Below are 27,999 nucleotides of genomic sequence, written 5' to 3'. Positions count from 1 at the left end.
GGGCATGCTCCCAGAGGAAGGGAGCATTTAAAAGGGAAGGACGCCACTCAATCTGGACTGACTGAGGAGGAGAGCAGTCACATGTAGCTGCCTCCTGCCAGGAAGTCGCCAGGACAGAGGCTCATAGCCAAGCTCCTGGAAGCCCGTCGAGCGGGAGCTAAGGGTGACAACTCACTGTGGCCAGCAGAACAGACACTGGAGATGGATCAGAGGGGAACACAGGAGGGACCCCAAGTCCAACCAAAGATGACACTGGAGGGACTGGAACAAGGGTAGGAAGTAACCCAGGGAGTGCGCTTGAGGGTATCAAGCCCTGAGACCTGTGCAAGGGTTACTGTTTCGAAGATCCCTGGTTTGAAACCCAGTGGAGTAGGTAGACCCAGATTCCTCTACCCCCAAACTATAGCCACTAGGCCAAGCGACCTTTGGACTCTTGCACTGGGTCTCATTATCCTGAATCATAGCTGCTGAGCAAGGCGTCCTCTGGACTCTCACCAGGGGGCCACACTACCCTGAACTGTAACTGCCAGGTAAATTGACCCTTGGACTCTTGCCATTAGGCATTATGTCTTGGAGTATCGCCATTAGGCAGTACTGCCAGCCTGGAGCACACAGCCAACCCCCAACAGTCCCAATCACAAAAATATCACCACAGAGGACATTAATTCGTACCCATGTTAGCAGTATCACCAGATAGGCCTAGGACTTAATGGGAGTATTACTAACTTGTTCAATCCTGATCTATGATGAGGCAAATCAGCAGTTTTGGAGAAATTTTGCTGCCAGAGAGGTCAGATTAGATTATCACAATGGTCCTTTCTGGCCTTGGAATCTATTAATCTATGCCTGTTCTGCAGATAAATAAAAGATCTGTCACCTTTCATGAGCTCTAAATATATTATTTTGGCAGGAGACGGGAACATGCTTTAAAAGGGAGTAGTAAATGTTGTAATTTTCACTCCCCTTAAGGCCCCTTTGCACTGCTAGAACAATGAAAAGGAGCCTCAGTGGAAATGAGAATCAGACCCAAAAACGTGTGCATGCAGGCCCAATTTTAGAATTGTGAGTGCAAAAGCATGTGTGCTCAATTACCATGATTACATGCATGCTAGTATAATTATTCTTCCCATTACCAATCAAACAGTCAAATGACCAGCCAAATGTTACACACCAATATTAGACGCTAGCTGCGATGTCTGAAGTATGTGCTTAACCATTGTGCATGAGAGTTCTAAAAACGTGTGCCAGAGTTGTGGAAATGTGCTCACTGAAATGAATGCAAAAGGAACTACATTGGGAAAAATTAGAGGCAAAACTGAAGCCATCTTGTAAATTTAGCACCAAAACTATAATTTCCAATTTCCCACTATTTTTTTCTTGCTCTTTAATACTGTATGTGTGCCATCTGATGGAGAATCATAAGAGTGAATATAATCAGTGAGTTAATATTAGGCAGTGGCTCTCAACCTTTCCAGACTACTGTATCCCTTTCAGGAGTCTGATTTGTCTTGTATACCCCCAAGTTCCTCCTCACTTTAAAGTACTTGCTTACAAAATCAGACATAAAAATACAGAAGTGTCACAGCACACTATTACCGAAAAATTGCTTACTTTCTTATTTTTACCATATAATTATAAAATAAATCCATTGGAATATAAATATGGTACTTACATTTCAGTGTATAATATATAGAGCAGTATAAACAAGTCTTTGTATGAAATTTTAGTTTGTATTGACTTTGCTAGTGCTTTTTATGCAGTCTTTTGTAAAACTAGGCGAATATCTAGATGAGTTCTTGTACCCCCTGGAAGACCTGTGCGTACCACCTGGGGTATGCATACCCCTGGTTGAAAACCACTGATATTAGGTACTTGAAGAGTCTGTCAGTCAAAAAGTTTCCTTTTGTAAATTTAGCATCATAAATATAATAAAAATGGAGTTATTTTTGGCTGTTGTGTTGAATCATGTGCAATTTTACACCAAAAGCCTGACAAACCCATTCGTGGGAAAAAAACCCCAGTAAGCTGAAAAATTTTGTTTACTGTTTTCAATAGACTAGGGAAGTTCTACATGCTCTACAGGAGCCTGCTGTGTTCTTTTAAGGTGTTATGGCTGAAATTTGCTGATATGTGGACATCTAGTGGATGCAACTAATTATTACAATCTCCCTTGTTCTAGGAGAGATGATAAAAAAATTAAAGGGAAATGTATGGGTTGCCTTGCTGGTGACCTGGGTTTGATTGTTGGTCCTGGTCTCCTATTCACTGGACCAGCAGCAAATTGGATGATTGAAGGCAACACATCCCATTCGGGGAACTAATGAAGGAGAAACACTAAATGATCTACAAAGGGATTAGTTTACTCCTCTGTCAAAAAGAGTGGATCTGCCACTGGGCCTCTAGTGCAGGCCATCCTTTGTGGTACCAAGTGCCCTCAACTCCTTTTGATATAAAAGGACTTGAAGTCACTTAGAAACTTGTGGGTTGGGGCCTTAGGTGTGTTTGAATGAGGAGAAGGGGAATGGGAACTCAGTGCTCTAACAGGGAAACTAGAACTCATGAAAATTAAAGCTTACACATTTGTATAATGTATAAGGCTGTGTAATGTAGCTGGATGGCTAGTATATACGGTGAAAACATAATTGTGTATGCATCATAATGGTTATGTTAATATCATGGGATGCCAGTGAGAGTTCTGCATGTAGATGGGAGGCAGTGAATGATCCTTAACAGTTCCTCACCTATGTGCTTGCAATATCTGGGAACACAAGGCTATTGCCAAGTCTGAAATAAATTCTGTAATTACACATTCATTTTTGATACATCCTATTCTAATACTATTCACCTCACGTTCCTTCATTTTTGAGGACTTCAGGATTTCTCATATTGTGGGATTTCTCACAAGGTTGACACTTGGCCGATATATGACTGGCTTCTCTCCTTGTTTTTTTTTTTTTTTTTTCTCTTGTGAAAACCAGTTGAAGCTAAGCAGCAGCCAACTTTGATTTATGTGTTTAATAAACTAAATTCAGATACCACATATTAATAAAAGTTAAAAGTATTCCCTAGATGTTTTTTAAAGTTTCCAAAAACAGTCCCATATCTCAGTCAAAGTTAATGTAACCAGAATTTCCATGGGAATTTCTGTCAGTTCAGGGTAGTTGGAACTGGCTAATGTAAATAACCACAACCCTGCCTCCACCCACTGACTATATTGCCTGATAACAGAGGGTTGAGTTTTTATTTTGAAAAGGTGTGTTAAAGAAGTATGACATTTTGGTGTGGACTACAGCTAATATTTGATAAGAGAACTTTGAGATGAGTTTGTGAAAGCTAGAGACAAAACTAAACTTCAGTTTGTTATTAAACTAAATGTTGTGGAATCTTAGAAGTTTTTCTTTTGTATGCAATCCAAAATGAACTAAAAGCTCTACTGGAATACATTGTTAGCTTATAATGTTATGACTCACATCCCTGAGAAAGAGGAAATGCTACATGTGCAAAGTTTTACAGAAGTTTATACCAGGCTGAGTTTCTATTTCTTCTAATAAGCCCTAAGAATGGGAAATAGTTACCTAAGGGTATATGCTTTGCCTGGTTTAAAGGTAACTTCTAGCAGTGTTGCAAGTGGGAGTTCTGAAGCCAATGGGTATCTTTGATATATGCTTATTTTGATATTACTACAGATATGCCAAACCTGTGGGGAAAAAATGCAGAAATTGGGCTTGTTTTTGGCTTAATTGGCTTGTGAGTTGCTTGTTGGCTAGTTTTGGACTTGTAACTTGTTGTGTCTTTTTTTTCATTGGCTCCTGGGAAGCGGGGAGGGAGGGGGGCAAGGGAGGGGAGAGTCAGGGGTGCACAGCAGGCCCACCACAGTCCCACACTGCACGCCTCGGCGATCTAGTCACAGAGTGTTGAGGTTCTTAGGGATTGGCTTGTTTTAGCCTTGTTTTGAAATGGGATTGGCTTGATTTTTGGCTTATTGTGAAAGTCAGGTGCTTATTTACTGCATGAAAGTTGGCAACTGTGTATTGCTTCCCAGAATGCTGTAGTTCACAGATAAGGCTGATTGTTGAGATCAGAGAATGAACAAAAAAGTTTCACATGTTTCTGGGTAAACAATTGCTTTCTGTATACTGTGGAAGAAATGAACAAGGTATTTTTTGGCATTAGCCTATCTGATAAATTTCAGAGTAGCAGCCATGTTAGTCTGTGTTTGCAAAAAAAAAAAAAAAGCATCAAATGAAGTGGGCTGTAGCTCACGAAAGCTTATGCTCAAATACATTTGCTAGTCTCTAACGTGCCACAAGTCCTCCTTTTCTTCTTGCCTATCTGATAAGCGAATCAAAGTTCACAATAGCTTAACTGAACTCTGTGCAGAAGCATATGTAAAGTGGGTCTCCACAGAAGGAAGCAGTTGTATAGAAAATGTCACTGGATGAGATTTTTGTTTGGTTTTATCCGCAAGTTATTTCTCTGAAAAAAGCAACCGGTCAATAAATACTGTTCCAACAGACACCGGCCAGCTTGCGCCAGCCCTCTAGGCGTTACCGCAACAGCGCTGAGCCTCAGCCACGTCACACGTGGGCGGGTGGACATGAGGAGAGGCGTCACCCGACCGAGCCGCCTCGCCTTTCCTACCCGAACGCTGGTCTGGTCGCAGCCAGGTTCTGTGGGAGCGGGGCAGAAGGGAGGCGAGGGATTTGGGGTCCCCCCAGGGCCCGCCCCGCCGTGAGATGGGGTGATAAGGCCCCTTCCCCCAAACTGTGGGCGGACCGACGAAGGCGCCTCCTCACCCCCCTCACTTGGCAGCGCCCGGCCCACTGGGCGCGGCCCCCTTGTAATTTGGGGGTGGTCTCTCGGCCTGCCTTTCAGCTTCCTCCGTTCGCAAAGCCAGTCAAGTGCGCATGCGCGGAAGCTAGCGTTAACTACTTCCAAGCTCGCTCCCCCGCTTGTGCGCGCGAGAAGAAACGGGGGCTTGAGAGAGGCTGGGCTTAAATCTAAGAGGTCGCGTGGCTCCCTCGCGCCGCTAGTCGGTTTGTTTTGCGACGCCGTCGCTGTTTTACGGCCCCGTGGTTGCTATGGTAACGGAAGGGCGCCTAGTCTAGAAGAACAGGCTGTTGTGGCGTCGGGGGCCCCCGTTGGGGAGCCCGTGACACGGCTCAGCCTCAGCCACCGCCATAGGGGGGCCGGCGAGAGTCACCCCGCGCCTCAGAGTAGGTGTATGGCCTGCACGCATGGCGTACACAGGGCTAGAACATCAGGCCTCGGGCCTCCCTTGGTGGCCCCCGCTCTGTGGAGAGGAGACCCCTGCGACGACCGCCTGATGATGCCTGTATGCGCAGTATGGTGATGCTGCTGATGTCCCAGTGTAACAGTGACTGGACCTTGCACTGACATGGCCTGTCCCCTCTGCGTTCGTTATTTGCGTGCTGCCGTAAACATACCCTGTGATAAGTAGGGAAAGGCAGTGCCTGATTCCCAGAGCCTGGCACAGGGTGGTACTATGCAAAGAAGATGTTAAAAGTCTGGGGGGAGAGGAGACGTCTGGTCTGGTTGTGATTTTACATCTACTTTGCACGGGCCTAAGTTAGTCAGGGTGCCCAATAGTAGAGAATAAGGCAGTGTGTGTTACAAATGTTATCTAGCTGGTTATTTGGTTTACTGGTCTCCCACAGGAAGAACAGAGCACTTTTTAAAAAAGGTTTGGCTATGCCTTCCCATCTTTTTGGTTATGTGTGCTATATTGTTGATGGGTTTGTGGCAGTAGGCATGTCTTTAATAATAACAGTCAACATAGAAATGCCCATTTGTCAAATTTTTGAAGAGTACTATTGTGCTATTTCCTACACCACTACTTATGCATGGAAGGAGCTTCTGGTTTTAAAAAAAAAAAAATCTCCAAAGCACCACATTGTTCTTTTTAAAAAGCTCTTTAAAATCTTTTCACCCCTGTCATGATGCCTACAAAACACTTAACAATAGTTAAGCAGTATGCTGGGACTGGTGCTCATTGTAACTGTTTCAGAGTAGCAGCCGTGTTAGTCTGTATCTGCAAAAAGGAAAAGAGTACTTGTTAGTCTCTAAGGTGCCACAAGTACTCCTTTTCCTTGTAATTGTCTTACTGTTACCTTGTGCTACCCTGTCTGTCGTATCCACCTGTTGTATCTCCTCTTAAATTTAGATTGTAAACTCTTTTCAATAGGGACTGGTTCTTTGCTGTATGTTTGTACAATGGATAGCACAATGGGACCTAGCCTTTAGGTCCAACTGCAATACAGAAAATGAGAATAACTTGTTAAAGAAATAATTCTTGGTGTATCGTGTAGTGATTAGAGAATGGGAGTTGGGAGACCTGGGTTTTATTGCTGATTTGCAGTGCAGGAAATGATGTCCAGGTATGTAAAATAAACCAGCTTCTAAAATATTAAAAATGTCTCTTTCTGCTCTTTGTCTTTACCTTATCATTGTATAGGGAACGTTACTATTGGGAAATGGCAGAAGCAGTTTTCCATGCCCCAAGAAGGAAAAGAAGAGTGTTTGAGTCATATGATTCGCCATTCCCTATTCCTGCCTCCCAGGAAGACATCTGTGGGAAGGATTTCAAGATATACCAGGCTGAAGTTATTAACAACAATGTAATTGTGAGGAACCCCGAAGACATAGAACAGCTGTATAGCAAGGTGACATTCCATGGTTTAATTCTCTATATTCAATGCATGCTATTTGTGGTATTGCTAACGTTCTCCGTACACAGTGTTCTCTAGCGTAGTTTGATCTGTGTTCCATATGAAATTTATAAGCAGTTTATTCCTAACCTGAAAAAAAAAATTTTTTAGAGCAAAATGGTAATACAGCATCAGAAGTCATAAAACTAGCAATAAAGATAATTTTTTATTCCTAATGCCCAATGATAAGGTCAATAATAAGGTAATAGAATAATAAGGTCAATAGGATTTATAGTAATTGAATATCATTCAAGGACTTGCCTGTTCTTGGAACCTCACTTAGTCATCAGTATAAAAATAATATATTCTAAAAATTATTAATAGCATCTTGATTAAAAAACTATTAAAGTTTTATGCTTATGCAAATGTTTAGGATTAATAAAGAAAACATTCTTTTAATCTCAACTCTATATGCCTAATATTGGATTAATTGTTAGATCAGTCAGGAAACTTAAGCTGGCGCAGAATGCAGCAGCGTGGCCATTACATGGCCGCACAGGTCACTGGTACTCCGTGATGTGCTGTGAATACCTTTTGGCTTCTGAATTGAATTTAAGGTGCTGGGTTTGATGCATAAAGCCACAAATCATTTGGCACCTCACTACTTGAAAGATCGCCTCTATCCTTGTGTCGTAATACCACAGATGAAATTGGCAGTGGCACTCAAGCTGACTGCCTCTCGGTTTAAAAGAGAGGGCGCTGGTGGTAGTGCATTCTCTGTGAGGGGACACTAAGCTTTGCAACAGATTTTCACTCCTGTTCTGAAATAGCCCATATCTACTGACCTTCGCAACATACTGCAAGACGTTTACATGGGCTGCTGCAGAGGTGGGCCTTTGAGAGAATTCGCATGTTTTGGGGTGCGTGAGTTTGGTGGTTGATCTAATGGTGTTTTTGTAATTTATGATAGGGGCATCTAGATCTTTGGATAGATATTTCTTTCTATTTTTTTGTATCAATAATTCTGATCAACTTTTTTTTCCCTGCACCTGCAGGGCTATTTTGGAAAAGGTATTCTTTCGAGAAGCAGACCAGAATACAATATTTCAGACCCTTTATTGGTTGCTAAGTGGCAAGGTAAATCATACTACTTTCCACTCTCTTGACAGTTTTAGTAATGTCCACTTGGTTTGTCCTAATTATTAATTGCAGATCCATGCATGTAGATCGTTGCATTGCCAAAACACTTGTAAATAACATTTTCTCTTTTAATGCAGATGTCAAGATAAACATGCCCATACTCTCATCAAAAAAGTAAGTGCAACTTTCCTACTTCATCCTAAGTTTGTACAGTAACAGTTCATTCTGCTTCATGTTTTAGCCCAATAGGTCCCAAACTGGCTTGTAAAAAGGCTGATTCACATAGTTTTGTTTCTCTTCCTTGTTTCCAGTTCCTAAATCATATTGAAGACGGATAAAATATTAGATAACATCCTAGCATTGTTTTTTCCATGTAGCTATTGGGAGTTTTGCTTGAGTAAGCAGTGCGGGTTAGAGCCAAGTGTGTATTCACTATAATATGAGCAACTCATTCATGATTATGTAAACATAGAAGGAAACCTTTATACTTCTGCAACAAAAAAGGGGGACTATTCTGGGGCTGTTTTTAATAGTTTTCCTATTTGCTTATTAGGCTCATTCAGAGGGGGCAGAAACAGTCTTTAACACTTAATACAATTGTAATGTTTTACATAAAATTTTAATCTGACATAGCATGATCTTTTTCCTGAGTTTGCCTGCATGATGACTTCAGATTTAGTATTTTTGTTTATTATGCAAGAAATAAGTTATGGAATTGGTGGGGTTTTTTGTTTTAAATTCAACCAACTAGTTTAAGAAACAACCAGTGGGGGGCGTAAATTTAGTTGCTGTATTGTTTTTCATACCCACAGGATTACAAAATGTAGTCTTTTATAATAACCATTTCAATTTAAAGTAAACACATGTCAAATGCTTCTTTCACCCACCTCCTAATATCAGATGTATGCTACTGCAGAAATACATCATAATACCATTATTAATTTATTTTGTGGTAGTGTAATTAACCACTTCAGATGTCAGTAGCAATAGTAAAAAGAAAAGGAGTACTTGTGGTACCTTAGAGACTAACAAATTTATTTGAGCATAACCTTTCATGAGCTACAGCTCACTTCATCGGATGCATTCAGTGGAAAATATAGTGGGGAGATTTTATATACACAGAGAACATGAAACAATGGGTGTTACCATACACACTGTAACGAGAGTGATCAGGTAAGGTGAGCTATTACCAGCAGGAGAGTGGGGACGGGACGGAACGGAACCGGGGGGTGGGGAGGTGGGGGGGACCTTTTGTAGTGATAATCAAGGTGGGCCATTTCCAGCAGTTGACAAGAATGTCTGAGGAACAGTTGCTGGGGGTGGGGAGGAATAAACATGGGGAAATAGTGACATCCACATTATTGCAGGATATACAGCACGCTTCAAAGTATTTTATTCATCTGACTAAAATGCTGTGTACTGTAAGTGCTATTGAATGGTTATCCAGTAGAGTACAATAAAAGTCCGTCTATTTTATTTGGTGATGAAAGATATGGAACCAGAGCCGTCCCTTGGGTAGGGCAAATCAGGGCGACTGCTCTGGGCCCCGTGGACCGGTGCAATTGGCCGGTGTGATCGGTCCTGGAAGAGACAAATCCATCACTTCCGCCCCAGGGGCCCCCCACTCCAGGCCCTGCACTTTAGGGCGTCCTGCAGGCCAGTGCAACTGGCCAGCGCGGTCACTCCCAGAAGAGATGAATCCGTCACTTCCACCCCAGGCCCCACACCCGTGTAGGGACAGCCCTGTATGAAACCATCTTATATAATATGACAGTAACATTATATATGCTGATCAAAATTTTTAACCATTTAAAACCAGTCTGTAGTAAATAGCCCTGGATGATTCAGGGCTTTCCTTTTGAAGAGAGGGATTTGAATTTCATGTTCATCTGCATAACTTGTTTTGGTTTTAATTGTTCTTACAGTGCTTTTGTTTTCTACTTAATTGCCATCTCTAAATTTCAGTTGGGGAGGTAAAGTATTTTACTACTATTACTAATACTCCTCACACTGTTAGTTTTAAAACTATGTAGCTGACTATAATTGTCTTTATAATTATAACAGTTTGGGACTTTTGTCTTAAATTAGGTATCAGAATAATCTCCTATAGAAATAACATTTGTCAGTTTAAAAATTCCACTTCTCTCTGAAAATTCTATGCCTACTATTACAAGTAAGAACTAAAATTATGATGATTGAAAAAGATTAAAATTTATTTTTAACAACCCTTAGTTTCACTGTTTCCCCTAAATAGGCAGTCAGTTTCTTCCTGCTTGTGTGCATCTCTTACATAGCAACAGCAAGAGAGAGAAAAAGTGTTAAAAATAAGAAACTGTGATTGTATAGTCACATAATTGGCAGAGACACACATGTCTCTCATGTTGATAAATGCAAAGTGATGCACCTTGGAAAACATAATCCCAACTATACGTATAAAATGATGTGGTCTAAATTAGCTGTTACCACTCAAGAAAGAGATCTTGGAGTCATTTTAGCTAGTTCTCTGAAAACATCCACTCAATGTGCAGCGGCAGTCAAAAAAGCAAACAGAATGTTGGGCATCATTAAGAAAGGGATAGATAATAAGACAGAAAATATCATATTGCCTCTATATAAATCCATGGTACACCCACATCTTGAATACTGCCTGCAGATGTGGTCACCCCATCTCAAAAAAGATACATTGGAAAAGGTTCAGAAAAGGGCAACAAAAATTATTAGCGGTATGGAACAGCTTCCATATGAGGAGAGAGTAATAAGATTGGGACTTTTCAGCTTGGAAAAGAGATAACTAAGGGGGAAGGGGAATATGATAGAGGAATATAAAATCATGACTGGTGTGGAGAAAGTAAACAAGGAAGTGTTATTTACTCCTTCTCATAACACAAGAATTAGGGGTCACCAAATGAAATTAATGGGCAGCAGGTTTAAAACAAACAAAAGGAAGTATTTGTTCACACAATGCACAGTCAACCTGTGGAACTCTTTTGCAGAGGATGTTGTGAAGGCCAAGACTATAATAGGGTCCAAAAAAGAACTAGATAAATTAATGGAGGATAGGTCCATCAATGGCTATTAGCCAGGATGGGCAGGGATGGTGTGCCTAGCCTCTGTTTGCCAGAGGCTGAGAATGAGCGACAGGGAATGGATCACTTTATGATTACCTGTTCATTCCCTCTGGAGCACTGGCATTGGCCACTATCAGAAGACAGGATGCTGAGTTAGATGGACCTTTGGTCTGACCCTGTGTGGCCATTCTTATGTAGTGCCTGAAATTACTTCAAACTATAAAAAAAACAAAAAACCCTAGATTTCAGGTTGATGATGTCCTTTTAGTTTGGGTTTATCTTAAAGATTAGTAAGCATTTTTTTATATTTAGGAATTATAGTCCCGTGTTCACTTTTTTTACCCTAGACCTTCAATTTCTACTTGAGCTGGTATCTTTGATCAAGATATTTGCAAATTTCAAATAGTTGTCTTTAACTAATGGCTGGCTGGCCTGTTAAAAGGAAGAAAGAAGCAGAAATTCTACCCTTGTGGCTGCCAAATAGCTGGAGTTGGAGTTCTCCCTACAGCTAACTTTTTTTGTTTTTGTTTTTTGTTTTTGGAGGTGTCATAAATATAGAGAGAAGGGTAGCATAAAATCCCTCCTTGGCAGCTATACTGAATCGCCTTACCTGTAAGGGGTTAAGTAGTTCAAATAACCTAGTTGGCACCTCACCAGAAGGACCAATGAGGAAAGAAGATGCTTTCAAATCTTGGGGGGGAGGGGAAAGGTTTTGTTTGTTCTCTCGCTTTGTTGTTCCCCTCTACGGACGGCGGGAGAAGCCAAGCAGGTACATCATCTCCTAAAAATATACCTGGAATAATCCATCTAAATTCATAGAAATTGTAAGTAGGGCAAGGAAATGCTTTAGATTATCTTTTGTTTTAGCTTGTGAATTTTCCTTTGCTACAGAGGTGGCTTTATTCCTGTTTTTGTAACTGTGAAGCTGAGCCCAGTGGGGAATCCTATGTGTTTCAGATCTTTTTATTACCCTGTAAAGTTACCTTCCATCCTGATTTTGCAGGTGTGATTCTTTTATTTTTTTTTCTTTCTAAATAAAGTTCTTCTTTTAAGAACCTGATAGATTTCAGTGTCTCGTAGACAAAGGGTCTGGTCTGTGCTCACATTGCCAAGGCAATTGGTTGGTAGTTTATTCTCAAGCCTCCCCAGGAAAGGGGGTGAATGGGCTTGGGGGGATATTTTGGGGGAATAGGGATTCCAAGTGACCCTTCCCTGAATTTTCGTGTAAATCACTTGGTGGTGGCAGCAATACCGTCCAAGGGCAAGGAAAAGAATTTTTAACCTAAGCTGGTAGAATATAAGATTAGGGGGTCTTTCATGCGGGTCCCCACATCTGCATCCCAGAGTTCAGAGTGTGTGGGGGGGAACCCTGACAGGCGGATTTCGTGGTTTATTTGGAAATGTGTACTGGAACCCTTTTCCCAGCCCTTATTTGAAGAATTGGGGTGACTTTTATCTGAAGTGTCTTAGTTTTCCACAAAAACAACAGTTCTAAACGGTCTAAATAAAAATCATGTATCCTTTCATCAAATTTTTCTTCCTTGTTATCTGTGATGTCATAATCCTACCAGTTTTCCATTTGCAGTAGTGTCTTCCATGATAGACAAAACCTGAGTATCTAATGTAAGAAAGAAAGCAGAAATTTTTTATTTTGGGGGCATGGGAGTGGAACAGGGAGGCTTTCAGATCTTCTTGATACATCATAAAGGAGCAAAGAGAACATGTCCAGTTTTTTTGCCATTTGCACTTTAAGACTTGCTATTTGGTAGACCTTCTTAAAGTACCTTAGAATTACCAAATGCCTGTGATTTTACAGTTTGAAATCTGAAGTATGCCACAGTCCTAGGAGATATAAATGTATAGAGTGAAAAACATTTCCTAAATGAGTTAAATACCTTGCTGATCTTCCTTGTGTTCCCATCTCCTTAGAGCTGCAAAAAGAAGTAAAACAAAGTTTTTGGGTTTTTTGTTTTTTTTTAAATTTGGAAAGACCATTTCAGATCTTTATCATATTATTGTTGATGGCGTGTTCAGATCACATTTACAAGACCACTCTTCTTCAACTATAAACTATTTACAATAGTATCCCTTAATTTACTTTGGAATGACCTTTCCAAGGGCATTTCTGAATTAGTTGTGTCTAAATATATCCAAAGCACAGCACCCTCAGATACTGATGTTATTGATTTGAAACTGAAATTCTGCAAAGATCTGGAGCCTCTGTTTGTAGCTGAGAACTAGTTCTGGACATATTTTGACATAGGTCTTCAGTGTTCTATTGCCGGCTGTTTAAATCAGCATCCTTAATTTCTACTTTTAGCTTCTGGTATAACATATGAAAACTGTTTATATAAAGTCTTCACTCCAGTAGTTGATAATCATAAAGCCTGATCCTGAAGTCCTTTCACAGGCAATACTTCCTTTAAGATTTGGTTGAGTGAGTACTGCAGAATTGGGCCTTTAAACTTTATAGCATGCTTAGCTTTCATATAGCAGCCATTAGGAAGTGCTTGCTCTTCAGACTTCCTTTGTTCCAGATCCTCAGCTGATGTAAATCAGCTTGGCTCCATTAAAGTAAGTGGACCTCCACTCGTTTACACCAGCTGAGGATTTGTCCTTAAATCTTGTGCCAGAGTCAGCCTGTTTCATTAACTTTTAGTGGATTTGAACCCACTGGGCTGAAACACTGTTTAGTCTTTTCCTTTAAATAAATCCAGAATTTAACTAAGATTTAAAAGGTGAATTAGTTCAGTCTAATTTTTTTTTGGTAGGCTTCATGTTTAGATAAGTTTGTGTTATTCAGCTGCTTGTGAAGAAGTTCACTGTTGTTCACTCAGTCCTCACTATAACATTCTCTTTGGGATCCCAGCATGTAGCTACAAGTAAATCTGTAATTTTTTTTTAAATATGTAGAAAGCTTAATGTTATGGCGATCTTGAGTTGTTTGTTTTCTACAGTATCACAGCACTATAGAATACCAAAGAATCTTATAAATTGGTTAGTCTCCGTTTTAACTAGTGTGTTGGATCAGTTTAAAAAACATCCCTCAGTTGATATATAAAACATATTTTAAATTAAAAAATGAATTATGGAAGCATTAACATTCATTTCTATATTGTATTGTTGGTTTTTAATTAGAGCTGTTGATCGCAGTTAACTCATGCGATTAACTAAAAAAAAATTAATTGCGATTAATCACACTTTTAAACAATAGAATACCAATTGAAATGTATTAAATATTTGTGGATGTTTTTTTCTACATTTCCAAATATATTTATTTCTATTACAACACAGAATACCAAGTGTACAGTGCTCACTTTATATTATTATTTTTATTACAAATATTTACACTGTAAAATGATAAACAAAAGAGAGTATTTTTCAATTCACCTCATACAAGTACTGAAGTGCAATTTCTTTATCGTGAAAGTGTAACTTAGAAATGTAGATTTTTTTGTTTTTTGTTTTGTTTTTTTGAGTGCAGTTATGTAACAATGTAAAACTTTAGAGCCTAAAGTCCATTCAGTCCTACTTCTTGTTCAGCCAATCGTTAAGACAAACAAGTTTGTTTACATTTATAGGTGATACTGCTGCCGCCTCCTTATTTACAATGTCACCTGAAAGTGAGAACAGGCGTTCGCATGGCACTTTTGTATCCAGCGTTGCAAGGTATTTTCGTGCCAGATATGCTAAACATTCATATGCCCTTTCATGCTTCGGCCACCATTCCAGAGGACATGCTTCCATGCTAATGATGCTTGTTAAAAAAATGTGTTAATTAAATTTGTGACTGAACTCCTTGGGGGAGAATTGTATGTCTCCTGTTCTGTTCTACCTGCATTCTGCCATATATTTCATGTTCTAGCAGCCTTGGATGATGACCCAGGACATGTTTGTTTTAAGAACACGTTCACTGCAGATTTGACAAAACGCAAAGAAGGTACCAATGTGAGATTTCTAAAAATAGCTACAGCACTCAACCCAAGGTTTAAGAATCTGAAGTGCTGTCCAAAATCTGAGAGGGACGAGGTGTGGAGCATCCCTTCAGAAGTCTTAAAAGAGCAACACTCCAATGTGGAAACTAGAGAACCCGAACCACCAAAAAAGAAAATCAACCTTCTGCTGGTGGCATCTGACTCAGATGATGGAAAATGAACATGCATTAGTCCGCTCTGCTTTGGATAGTTATCGAACAGAACCCATCATCAGCATGGACGTGTGTCCTCTGGAATGGTGATTGAAGCATGAAGGGATATATTAATCTTTAGCACATCTGGCACGTAAATATCTTGCGACTCCGGTGTGACGGGTTGGATCACAGAAACCTCCTGCGGGCTAGCAACTGATATGCCACGACTACTTCTGCCTCTGCGTTATTGCCCTGGCAGGTTGGGACTTCAGTGCCCTGCCTGGTTTAAGCCAGACCCGCTAGCCTGCTGCAAATCCAGACCCAGATCTGAACCATGTCCCCTAACAGCTGTAGGCTTAAACTGAAAGCAGCTTAAGAAGTGTTCCTGTAACACTCAGATGCCCAACTCCCAGTGGGGTCCAAACCCCAAATAAATCCGTTTTACCCTGTATAAAGCTTATACAGGGTAAACTCAGTTTTTACAGGCAGCAGCTGTTGCCCACATGCTATCTTGACTGTCTCCAGGTAGACTTCTTATGTGGATTGGAGCCTTCCAAGTTCCATTGTTTAAGTGTTTCTTGATTGGGCACTTAATTTGCACATTCCTTTCTCAAGAAGCTGACCAAATGCTTTACAAAGGCTACTTAAAAATCAAGCAAGTACACAGCCAATATTCATAACTTCAAATACAAAAATGATACATGCATACAAATAGGATGAATAGATTCAGTAGATCATAACCTTTACAGAGAGATGTTACATGGCATATGTAGCATAAAACATATTCCAGTTATGTCATATATATACATTCATAAGCATATTTCCATAAGCCTTCTGGGGTGCACAGTCACATCCGGCTACAATAGTGCCATGTGAACGCCTGTTCTCATTTTCAGGTGACACTGTAAACAAGAAGGCGGCGGCATTATCTCCTGCACATTGTAACCAAACTTGTTTGTCTGAGCGATTGGCTGAACAAGAAGTAGGACTGAGTGGACTTGTAGGCTCTAAAGTTTTACATTGTTTTATTTTTGAATGCAGTTTTTTTTGTACATAATTCTACATTTGTAAGTTCAATTTTCATGATAAAAAGATTGCACTACAGTACTTGTATGAGATGAACTGGAAAATACTATTTTTTTTTTTTACAGTGCATATATTTATTTTTGATTACAAATATTAAGTGAACATTGTACACTTGGTATTCTGTGTTGTAATTGAAATCAATATATTTGAAAATGTAGAAAACATCCACAAATATTTAAATGGTATTCTATTATTGTTTAACCAAGTGATTAAGCATGATAATTTTTTAATTATGGGATTAATTGTGATTAATGGTTTTAATTGCTTGTCAGCCCTAGTTTTCATGTAATTAGTTGAACAATACTCTGCCTTAGAATCTTCCACTTCTTGTTTTTCCATTATCCAGGTACCAGTGTCATCTAGAGTGGGCTAAAAGCCTAATGCAAGAACAAGGACTTGATGACTGCTCCGTTAACAAAATTCTTGAAAATTATACTAAGCCATTTGATCTGCCTTTTATGAAAGGGGAAGGAGAAGTTGCACAAAATGATGACTCTTACTGCAGAATGGCTGCAGAAATGGAAAATGTAGCAGATGGAATGAAACTTTCAAGAGATTCTGCCATAAATAATGGAGATTCAGCAGCATCAAATGTTAAATGTCATAACATGAGTGTAGACTGCAAGAAAGCTTGTTTGGAAGGTGATTCAGCTTACGATGATCCATCGGCCAACTATGGCTCTGAGGAACTGTATACATTGGATACTAAAGCTATAGTTGAAGTACATTGCCAAAAACATGATGATTTTATTGTGCACTGTGGCTGCAAGGCCAAAGACTATACTAACCAAGTATTTCATGACTTCGCCAAAGGGAAAGAATATGCTTATGAGTATGTATTGGTGCAGGAAGAAGAAAGCAAATTGTGTCATGAAGATGAAGCAGCAAATGATGAATCAAATGTAAGCCAAGCAAGTTTTTCTTTTTTTCATGGGTAATTTATTTAATTTTACTAAATATAGTGTGTTCTTTTCAGAGTTCAGTATTGTCAATTTGAATGTTCATCTATATAGTAGATTAATCACTCATAAATGTTTAATGAAAAGTTAAGGTGGAATCTAAGATGTTTGAAAAATGTCATTTGAATGCAACACACATTTCCTTTTTCTTTGGTTGCTTCTTTATTATTTTATTTTTATACCTTTTCTTTTAGTTAATCAAAAGGGAAAAATTAGTATGCAGAAGAAATCCATTTAGGATTTTTGAATATTTGCAACTCAGTCTGGAGGAGGTATGTTTAAATATTGTGAAACTTCTTTTTCTTCTAACATCAGAACAAAGCACCGGTCTGTTCAATAAATACCTCTTTCTTAAAGAATTATCTGATTTTTAAAATCCAAAATGTTTGCACTGTTCTTGGTAAACTAATAATTTCCATGATCTGTAGATTACATGGAAATAGTGAAAGACATTGAAGGGTCCAATTCTGTAGATTTTACACATATGAATAATTCCATTTACCTCAGAGAGGCTAGTCACATGAGTAAGGGCTGCAGGAATGGACCTATAATTTTCACATAAATCCTGTATCCACTCTTTCTTCCAAAAATATCTATAAACACTGCTTTAATTAGAATACAGTGTCTGCATATGCTGCTCTCCTGTGAGTAAAATTCCGATAATGCTGGTTTATCTTTAAAGTAACAATGACATACTTCAAAGGTGATTCTCTGGGAATGCCTCTCTTTTGGTGGCTTTCAAACTTCTTTTATGCGATAATTCTAGAGTTTGTTGTAACATGTAAATCTTATAACTACAGGTCTTCATGTGATACAGACAGTGTATTTTAACTTACTCTTTTTATGTTTTTAGGCATTTTTCTTGGTCTATGCTCTAGGATGTTTGACTATTTATTATAATGAGGTAAGATGTTACATTTGGTTATCTGCGACTTTTGCTCTGAAAGATGCAAAATACTATTGACTTGGATCTAGATCACTGTCTCAAACTTCCAACTACTATGACAGAATCACATGCTGCTAATCTCAAAGGCAGCAACTACCAACTAGAGGGGTTTGGAAATTTTCTCCTTAGTTGTGTTTCTATTTGTGTAGATATAAGAATATTTGTGCAATGCTTTTTATTTAGCAACAAAGTACAGATAAAAAGATACCTTCTGTGGAAGAAAGGTTGTGTGTTGAGTAGGTGGGAGAAATACAAGAGAAAAGGGGGATGTGGGAAGAAGTATGTAGAGGATTGTCCTTCCCTTTCATGAAAAAGTTTTCAGTTTGAATTGTAACCACTGTCTTTCATAAAACAATAGCTTTTATTTTTCTTTATGTATATCATCGGTGTAGGGTTCTCGCTCTCGAGTCCTGAGCTACCAACATGAGACCTAGCAGAATTCTGCTAACTCAAAGGTTGTTTGTGGTGGTGGTGGTGGTGTTTGTGGTTTGGTATTGATTGGTAAACCCCTATTGAAGCAGACTTCTGTTGCAGACAATGGACTCCCATAGTGCTAGTATCTCAAGTGTAGTCTTTTTGCATTGGGATTAGGATGTTTGGTACTTGAATGGAATATTCTACTAAAGACACTGTTTTATGTGCAACATTTCCTGGGTATTTCCCTGTAAGTAAGAGCAGCAGGTTGTAATGTTAGTGTAATAATACTAATGCCTTTGGTTATGATTTTTAGGAACCTTTAACTATTTTGAAGCTATGGGAAGTTTTTAGTGAAGTGCAACCTAATTTTAGAACTACATACATGGCATATCACTACTTCCGAAGTAAAGGATGGGTCCCCAAAGTAGGACTGAAGTATGGAACCGATCTCTGTGAGTAGTTTACTTTCAAAAATGGAATAGCTTGCAACTAAATCTTTAATGGCCAGTGCACCACTTAAACTTGACATTGGGGCTGTACAAGCAGAGCAGATCTCCACAGCTCCTGTGAGGAAGATGACTCTCCACGCTGGTTAGGCTTTAGGCTAGCAGATAAGGCATTAATGCAGGCAGAGGCTATGGTTTGCTCCTGTGTGGATTCATTGGTACCAAAACAGGCTGTAAGTGACATGGAGGGCCTGTAGGCTTGATATTAGCTGTGGAACTGCACACCTCATGAACCAATTCATCTCATGGACCAATCCACCCACTCTGCAGAGAAGCCCAAGTGGAGTTAATGAGTGTTTGGAGTAGTGCGCTTTCTCTGTTCTCACAGCTTGATCCAATTTGTGTTGAATTCTATGGAAATCTTTCCACCAAATTCAGTGGGAGTTGGATTAGAGCATAAAGTGAAGTTGTTATTCAAATCACTTATTTTTGTTTTGTTAAGATTTCTTCCCAAATGGACATATTCAGTAGTGTCCATACGTCTGTAGTAAATAGCTTAAGAATTGTTAAGTAATAATTTCTTGATTAGTTTTGTAGATTGAAATGAGTGATAGTATAATTTTATCCTCTAATAGAAAATTGTAAAATGATGGCAAACCATGAAGAAAAGCATGATGGCAAACCATAAAATAGCAGAATGCTTCTTTTCATTCAGATGAAACTACTATAAGACTCTCAAGGAACGTTTTTGTGTGCGCACTGGGAGTTAACACACAATCCTTATGGTATAGAAGTTGTGCCTGAATGCAGTTTCTTCACTGTCCACTAAAATAACCATTATAATAGGTGAAATGTTGATGATATTGGTTGCCTACATGAGTTTATTTGAGCTTGTTCTTCGGCAGTTTACTTTCTGGTGTGAATTTTGTTTCCTGTCCACTTTATACAGCACCGGCTTTTGACATGTGCCATGCAGTTACATAGGATCAGTTGGAGCTTGTTGAAAGGGTTCAGCCTTGCTCTTCTGAGTCTGCAATAGCTTGTTTATGTAATGGGTATGATTGTTAGTTATTTATAAGGATTCTGATACTGAGATCCAAAATTGAGAATTCATGTTTCTCTGGCTAATACGGTATTTCTTTGTTGTTGCAGTGCTATATCGAAAAGGTCCCCCCTTTTACCATGCAAGGTTTGGCATTCACTTTATATTCTGACTATAAAACACTTACTCTGCATTTGACTAGTGTGATTTAACTTCTATTTTTGTTTCATATGAATGAATACAATTTTCTCTCTTCCCCCACCCCCTTTTTACTGGGATATATTTCTCCTAATTAAAAGTATGATTTTCCTGCCTTGTACCTTCTACACCCAAAACAAATTTTTCTAACCAGAAAGGTTAACCATGCATGATATTCAAATGTTTTGAATCAACATGTCATTTTACTAGAAGCACAAAACGAAGTTTGAGAGTAAGTTCATATACAGATATTTAAGAATATAATTGAAGACCTCAGAATGCCTCCCTGGGCCTTTCTAGATGTCATATGTGCTGATTGGAATCAGAGAAATAATCTGATTTTTGTAATACTTATCTTTTGTATTATGGATGATTTAGGTTATTTTGGGGGTAACCGAGGAAAAAAGCCCATAAGTCATAAGTGATCTCCATTCCTCTGCCAATCAAATTTAGTTATTGGGGTGTGAATGAAAGATGGCCGCTCTCAAGAGAACACTGTTGAAAGAAGAGGAGCAGGATGGTGGGGTGAGGTAGGAGCAGTGGGGAGAGGAACTATCATTCACTGCATCCACCATTGACCTTCTCCATCAGTGCTTAATTTGTAATGAAAGAGGTAATGGGGCTCAAGCAATTAGGTGCCAGGATACAAGCAAATTTTTTACTTCCATAACTGACGTGGCAAGCCCAGAGGTGCCAGTGCTATGAAGCTCCAAGCCTAGAGGTGCCAGGCTCAGCCCTGGCAAGGCCTGGCACAAATTAAGTACTGCATTCACCACTTCCTCCTTGTCTAGTAGAAACTGATGCAGGTCTTATGGCTTGTCTGCAGCCTACAGGTTTGTTGTTTGGCTATGACAGTCACAATAGCCAAATATTCTCAGGCTGAAGTTTTTAAATTACAGGATTTTTAAGTGACCATAATTTTCTCTTTGCAAACTATTCTTTGGGTTTATTTTCCAGTTACTCGGTCATTGCTGAACTGGTTAATGATAACTTTGTAGGGTCACTGCGCAGACCGCTCAACTGGATGTCTTTGTCTGGCTTGAACAGAACAACAATGAATGTTTCTAAGGTAACAGCATAAGATACTGATTCTGCATCTAGAAATAGTTTTAACTGGTAAATGTAATAGTTTAGCTTGAAGATTTCTTGTGGAAAAGCAATACTGGACTTGGATCAGAATTTGGGTTCTGAGCATGATTGCTTCATATTTAGGTTGGGGGGCAGCACACTGTAGTGGTGTTTGAATATATCCTTTCCTGGCCAATATTTGTAGCAATGTTGATGGGTTCTAAGGGATCCGTATGCAGGTTTCCTTGGTTGGAGCAGGAGGGTCACATCTGTGCAGGCTCTTTGAAAGTTATGGGGGGAAACAAAGGGGTGCAGAATGGGGAAGTCCTGGAGTGACATTCCTTTCCAACTCAGCACTTGCAAACTTCCTTCCACCTCCACTCACCTGCCCAAATAGGAAAGTATTTTGGACGTGCAAACTTCTAAAAGGTTACCAGTTCTGTATGACCTGTCTATATAGATAATTTCATTAAGATAACGTTGAAGTAAAAAGAAAATGGTACAGAGTTTAAGCATAGAAGTTTCTGGTTATCAGGGAATAAGGTACAGATTATCAAGGGGTGCGAAATTCGGTTTAGGAGCGGGTGGCGTGAGGAATACATAATCTGCAATCTCCCTGATTGGGGGTAAAAGTTTAACGGGTCAAAGTACAGGCATTGAGCTATGGGGGTATGTTGTCCATATAATGGCTATGTTCAGGTGTGGAGTATAATGAGTGGATACGATGAGGAGGATGGATCTACCCTCATTTGGTGTGGGATTTAATGTTCAGTGAGTTTATGGTTCCAGTTCATATGGTCCAATGGAAAAAGTCTCTCAGTCCCTTTCCCATAGTTGATGCATGATGTTGTACTGGCTCACACCTCCTGGTACTGTTGGTGGCCGGTGATGTGTTCGATGTAGATGTCCCTGGACCATTGGATGGTGTCCGAGACCATGAGGCGCCGCATGAGCTGTGCGTAGCGTCGACCGATCCCACAGGTCCACAGCACATGCTTGTTGCAGGGATCCCAAGCGCCCAGGGCTCCAACGATCAGGGCATCCATCTGTACCTCATAGCCCTTCGCTCTCAGGGTGTTGGCCAGGGGGGCGTATTTTTCCAGCTTATGAGCTCGGGATTCGCAGAAGGCTGGGGTCCTGTTCTCGAAGGAGACCGTGATGTCGACGAGGATGATCTTTTTCTGGGCCTCATCGGTGACTACCACGTCAGGTTGCAACTGGCTGTCAGTACCGGGGATGGCGCAGTTCACGGCGACCTCCCCCAGGCTCGGTGTGATGGCTTTCACTAGGCGGTTCTGGATGGCGTTATGGCGCAGCTGCCAGGCTCTGGAGTGGGGCTTGAAGCTGCACAGGACATGGGGCAGGGTCTCGTTGGAGTAGCCGCACTTCCTGCAACGCTTGTCTCGTTTCCCGTGGCGGATGGCTCCGTTGAGCGGAACGCAGTTGAGCCAGGCGTGGTGGGTGAACCGCCAGTCGGCAAAACGGGTGAAGCCGCCCCCGGCGAGGAAGTGGTTGCTGGCGTCCCATTTGCTGGTCAGTTCGAAGGCTTTACCCTGGTTCGGTTTACGCTTCAGGGTTTCCATGTACAGCGAGTGGATGGCCGCCTTCAGGGTCCTCTCCAGCATGCCCCTGGCGCTCGGGGTGACGATGGTGTTGTCGTCGGACCTGATCTGCGGCACCAGGACTCCCAGCTCCTGGTGCTCCTAGCACCACTCCCAGCAGCAGCCGATGCGCTTCCCCAGGCGACGCGTGGCATTGCGAGCGCGGGACCAAAGTGAAGCGATGTCGCCACCGTCCCGTCCGAATTCGCCATCCAGGGACTGCTCAGGAAGCTGGCGGTGTCTTGGTTGGAGGGGGCTCTGCCGATCCGCTTCTTTGTTGCGTCATGGAGGGAATTTGCTGCAAAGTTCCTTACCATGGCGTCAGGACACGTCAGCAGGCAGAAGGCATGGGTGATCACTGCGATGTCACACAGGTCACCCATGTGGGGGACATTGGCACCGCCATGTCTGTGAGCGATATAGACCAGCTTGTTCCTGGCTCTCTGGGGAAGGAACAGCAACTTCTTCACCAGCTGCCGGACGATCCTGTCTGCCTTGTTGAGGGGTACCTTCGCCATGGCGGATCCCCTTAGGACGAACGAGATGCGGGGGATCAGGAAGGCGTTCAGGACGTTTATCTTCTGCCACAGTGCTAGCAGGGAGGCGTCGATCTTGGCGGCATCCTGCAAGATCTCCTGGATGGTGTCCTCGGGTGTCTGCCAGACACGGAAACCCGTCGGTGTGCCAAGGTGCCGGTACGCCTGCCCCTCTGCCAGGGGGATGACGGGCTCGCCCTGGATCTGGAACCCTGTCGTCTGCACCAAGTCCCTTTTGCTGCCATCGATGTGGAGAGATGTGCACTTCTTTGCATTGAAGCGGAACCCCATCCAATCGGCAGCTCAACTGGTGGCATCTAGCATACGTTGGAGGTTCTCTGGGTCGTTCGCGGTCAGGACCAGGTCATCCGCGTAAGCCAGGACGCTCACCCTCTCACCGTGGCTTCAACCTCTCAACGTGGAGGTTGAAGCCATCTGCACCATTGGAGATCGCTCGCAGCAACGGCTCCATGGCGAGGTTAGGGTATCCAGGTGTCACATGAGTGTTAATGTCTGCCTCAAGGCAGATACACAAATGGGTGTGTTCTCTCCTCAGTATGTATATCTAGTTCCCATTAACAAGTCTTATACAAGTGTATATACCTCTTAATTTGCCTAAGAGATGAGATCTGTTGTTCGAACTAAACACCTGAGATTCTAATTTAAAACCAGTTTCAAAAAATCAATTGAAGCTTGTACATTTGTCTCACATAAGTAATATTCATGTATTTATTTGTCAACAGGAACTTATGTTATGCTACTTGATTAGACCGTGTGATATGACTGAGAAAGAAATGTCATCTCCAGACTGTCTAAAAAGAATTAAAGTTCAAGTAAGTTGTGCTCCGAATTATTTCTTCATCTTTGCTAGCTGAGCAATCCTTTGAGGCAGTTGAAGACTCCAGCTCCCTAACATAGCAGCACACTTTAATTTTTGCTTTCTCTCTGGCATGTTTCAAATTCTGGAGAGCACAAGACCGTGATGTTGAGCATCGTAGATTCTGTTGCACCCCAGAGTTGGTAGAAATTCATTGGAGGGCAGGCCTAGCACAGAGGTAGCTGGTCTCAGAGTTAATCTTTAAATGTAGGTTGGGGCATCAAGAATTGCTGCTACCAAGTTATGATTGGCATGACAGGAGGGAGGGAGGGAAGCTTTTTTTTTTTTTTAATTTTTGCTCTTATAATAGTCCATGTTTCTCTTTCAGGAACTGATTGTAAATCGTTGGGTCTCTTCCCGGGAGCGCAGTGAACAAGATGAACTATAATAAGATGGACCAAGAAATCAGTGTTAAAGGAGCAAATATTATAAGCAAATTAGGTTGAGAAAAATCTAATCTTTACATGGCTGAGTTGAGCCATATTCCTGTTTAAAATATTCTGAATGCATGTGTGAATGCTGTTTAAAATTGTACTGAACATGGAGTATGGTGTGTACTATCAGAGAAGGTTGTAGCGAAAAAACAAAATGGATAACTGTATTTGTCCATGTGAAAAAAAATTAAAGTAATCTCTTCCCAATCCAGCATACATTTGTATTCCTATAGAACTTCTAAAAGTGTTGCTAGCAAAACTAACTGCACTGCATTGATTGCTAACAGTATAATATGTAACAAATCCACACGCATCTAGGACTTCACACTGATTACTAGACTGCATGCTATGGCCATTTGGTGCCTCACAGCCACTACATAAACTCTTCTGTCCCTGCTCTGAAAGCACAAGCCTTTGCTGATCGAACTAAATCTTTGTTAGCAGCGTTACCAGGGAGAGGAAGGATCGCCCACTAGTTTAGGATTTGGGAGACTAGGATTCAGGTCCCAGACTTCCTGTGTGATCTTAAGCATGTCATGTAGTCTCACTGTGCCTCAGTAAAATGAGAATAATAACACTTCCCAACTCCAAAGAGGTGTTGTGGAGATAACTACAGTGAAGACTGAGACAGATACTATTTTAATAGGGCAGCCAAATAAGTACCTTATATAAACAGCATAGGGCCTATGTGACACAAAGCAAGCAGTTCTGATTACGTCAAATAGAGGGAAGGGGAGAGAGATGATACCCAAGTTCATTGGTATGGTTGGTAATCTAAAATCTAGTTTAACTTTGACTTAGGTTGAAATTTCTCAAAGCACAGCTGAAATTCCAATTATTGCTGTATTTAACATAAATAAAACTGAATGCTGGGCAGCCTGCTACTTTTACGCTTGTCACTGTGATTTGGCATTAAAAGTATTCCATAATATGAAATGTCATGAAGGTAAGTTATCAAGTGTCCCCTTTGGTAGCACTTCAGGTGTCATTAGTCATAGAAGATAACCTGGTTAGCCAATTGAACTGGTTTTAGTGGATGTTGCTTTACACACTGTGACCTATTCTTTTCTACACTGTTTCCATTCAGCACAGCAGGGGCTCCTTGATTCTTTGGCCAGTTCTACCCTGAGCTCAGCAGAAGCAAGAGTTGATCTAAACTCTGCCAGCTGGTAATGGTCCTCAAGGAATCATCTGCCAGCAAGGGATAGTCAACACAGTGTAATCCAGCCATATCTTCTTCTGTTTCAGCAATGTAGCAATATAAAGCACCATTTCATTGTAGATTACACTATGTATAAAATTGAAAAAAGGGAAAAATATTCTTATGTTTGTGTTTTCCCTCTGTAGCGTCTGTACTGTAATTGGAAATGTTGTGGCTGGATAATGGCTTCTCTCTCTTCAAGCTGAATGTCAAGGTATTTATAGAAAGCAGATATCAAGGTATTTTTTTTCAAAGAGCAGACCATACTTAATATTTTCAATGCTATTGCACCAAATTATTTCCTTTAGAAGTGCATAACCAGGGAGACCAAAACTTGCCATATATTTTCATTCACAAAGTGTATTCCGATTGGTAAAAGCACAGAAGGTCCTTGTTCTGAGCCAATCAGAAATTCACCCTTGAGCAGAAACACATCTCAAGGCCCAGCACTATTTAAGTTCCATTTGAATTCTCAAAATATGGATTAAGTAGTACAGAGGGGGTTTGTGCTTACCCTGTGAACAGGGGTGAATTTCACCCTAATGAGAACTTCTCTTGCAGTGTTCTTATTTTTCATTTTTGGAGTGCTTGATGTTAAATTCAATTTTAAAATATAGTAAACAATGGCAGAAGGCATTTATGACATTAAGAAATAAATGGAACTGTGTGGTGTAAGAAGTTAAAGAATGTTGTTGTTTTTTATACTTATTCTACCATTTATACAAAGGTATAAATTAGAGGTGGGACAAAATTAAGAACCATTTATTAGAATTCTGGAGAAAATAGAACCTGGATTCATACTAGCTCTGGCTGAGGTTTTGCAAAAACTACGAGGAGAAATAGGGCTGAACTCTGCTCTGTTACATTGATGTCTATCTGGATTAACTCTAGTGAAGTTATTTAGGGTTTAGAACAGTGAAAACTAGCAAAAGTTGGCCATAATAGGTCAGTGCATGACTGCAGAAACAATCTGTAAAACTGCTGTTCAGTCTTTTCAAATCCTTTAATTTCTTGTTGGGGAACATTCTGACGAGTCCAGTGCTAGTTATGGACACAACAGCCTGCAAAATCTGTTGGCTAGTATAAAATGTTTCTGGTAGAGTACTGAATACTTCCAGATACTTCACTGGAAAATAGCCCCTCTCGAGAGAGAGGAGTATAGTTTTACTCCAGTTATTTATTTTTGCAATGGTAGTAAAAATATGGAGGTACAACGTAGCATTTATGATAGTACTTTATGTTTACAAGAAACTGAATGAACACTGCCACTTATTGGTAAAGTTAAAACTTACTCACTTTGTACCTTATCTCAGGCATTTGAGTATCTGCATATTGCATATGAGGAAAATAGTATATATGACCAGTAATTGCAGTGCTTTCTTAATTCAAGCAGTGTTTTAGTGGAGAATAGTGAATAAGTGTCACCATTTGTTTTTGTCACAAACTGTTTTTCTGACCTTGGTCAAAAGGTAATCTACATTTGTTGTTTTAATTTACAACACTTACATAGTCTACTACAAAACATGACTGCACTCATACAACTTTTAGTATGATATAGCAAACAGGAACATATATAATTTCCCATAGCGATAGTGCTCATGAAAGTTAGCTAGTTGCAGAGTGCAAAATTTTAAAGCTCCCAAAACACTCTCATACAAGTCTTTTCCTTCTTGTGTCATGTTAACGTCTCGTAAGAGAGATATGAAAGGGATGATCCTTTTCTCAGACATATCCGAGTTCTACAGTCAGTCTCTACAATCAGTTAGTTTTCAAATATTGCAGGAAGGCATGTCAGGTATATAGAGGGAGAACTGAAGCTTGGACCCAAAGATTTCCTATTTATGGATCTGTTTTCATTGCTTTGAATGCCTGTTTTAATGTAACAATGTGTCCTCTTCAGAATTGTTCTTTTCTTGATCAAGGGTGTCACCAATGTAGAAATAATTTTCTGCTACCTCCTGGTAGACAGTGATGTACTTGGAAGCTTTCCTTGTCTGTGGTATCACAAATCTTTCTGTGAATTCACTTTTACTCATTGGCTGCTTACCTTGTGCAGCCAAGACACAGTTAATAAATGCCAGTGCATAGGTATAACAATTGTGGTGGTGTTCATCGTACCTGTGAAACGGATAACCAGGTTAATGAGACAAACTAGTTCTTTAAATAGTGTGTGTAAATTGGAG

General features: G+C 40.4%; 2 protein-coding genes across 15 annotated transcripts in view; one reads left to right on the top strand and one right to left on the bottom strand.

The window, feature by feature from the left end:
• Position 1: 1 nt before the first annotated feature.
• On the top strand, positions 2-26,500 carry TSEN2 (tRNA splicing endonuclease subunit 2). 11 transcript variants are annotated; one of them, XM_043551710.1, is made up of 12 exons: positions 2-272; positions 6,476-6,683; positions 7,724-7,805; positions 7,946-7,982; positions 16,438-16,993; positions 17,245-17,322; positions 17,904-17,954; positions 18,727-18,865; positions 20,012-20,048; positions 21,057-21,168; positions 24,048-24,137; positions 24,510-26,500. In XM_043551710.1, exons 1-12 carry the CDS (start codon positions 202-204, stop codon positions 24,567-24,569), a joined length of 1,521 nt encoding a protein of 506 aa, XP_043407645.1. In that variant the 5' UTR covers positions 2-201; the 3' UTR covers positions 24,570-26,500. The 11 variants fall into 11 exon arrangements, with proteins under 11 accessions (XP_043407645.1, XP_043407647.1, XP_027674727.1 ...); XM_027818926.3 differs by lacking the exon at positions 2-272 and adding an exon at positions 4,536-4,667; XM_037903411.2 differs by lacking the exon at positions 2-272 and adding an exon at positions 4,601-5,555.
• MKRN2OS (MKRN2 opposite strand) overlaps positions 12,538-27,999 on the bottom strand; it is a 32,605-nt gene continuing 17,143 nt past the window's right edge. For 3 of the 4 annotated variants that reach the window (XM_007056489.4, XM_037903412.2, XM_043551716.1), the window contains one exon: positions 26,075-27,934. In XM_007056489.4, the coding sequence (XP_007056551.2) occupies positions 27,691-27,934 (244 nt within the window). In that variant the 3' untranslated portion in view covers positions 26,075-27,690. Of the gene's footprint in view, positions 12,808-26,074; positions 27,935-27,999 lie in introns of those variants that run through there. The other variant, XM_043551715.1, reaches the window with a different exon arrangement.

The sequence above is a fragment of the Chelonia mydas genome, chromosome 7, assembly GCF_015237465.2.
Source record: "Chelonia mydas isolate rCheMyd1 chromosome 7, rCheMyd1.pri.v2, whole genome shotgun sequence".
Classification (NCBI taxonomy): domain Eukaryota; kingdom Metazoa; phylum Chordata; order Testudines; family Cheloniidae; genus Chelonia; species Chelonia mydas.
This window is presented reverse-complemented; position numbering and strand designations above follow the sequence as displayed.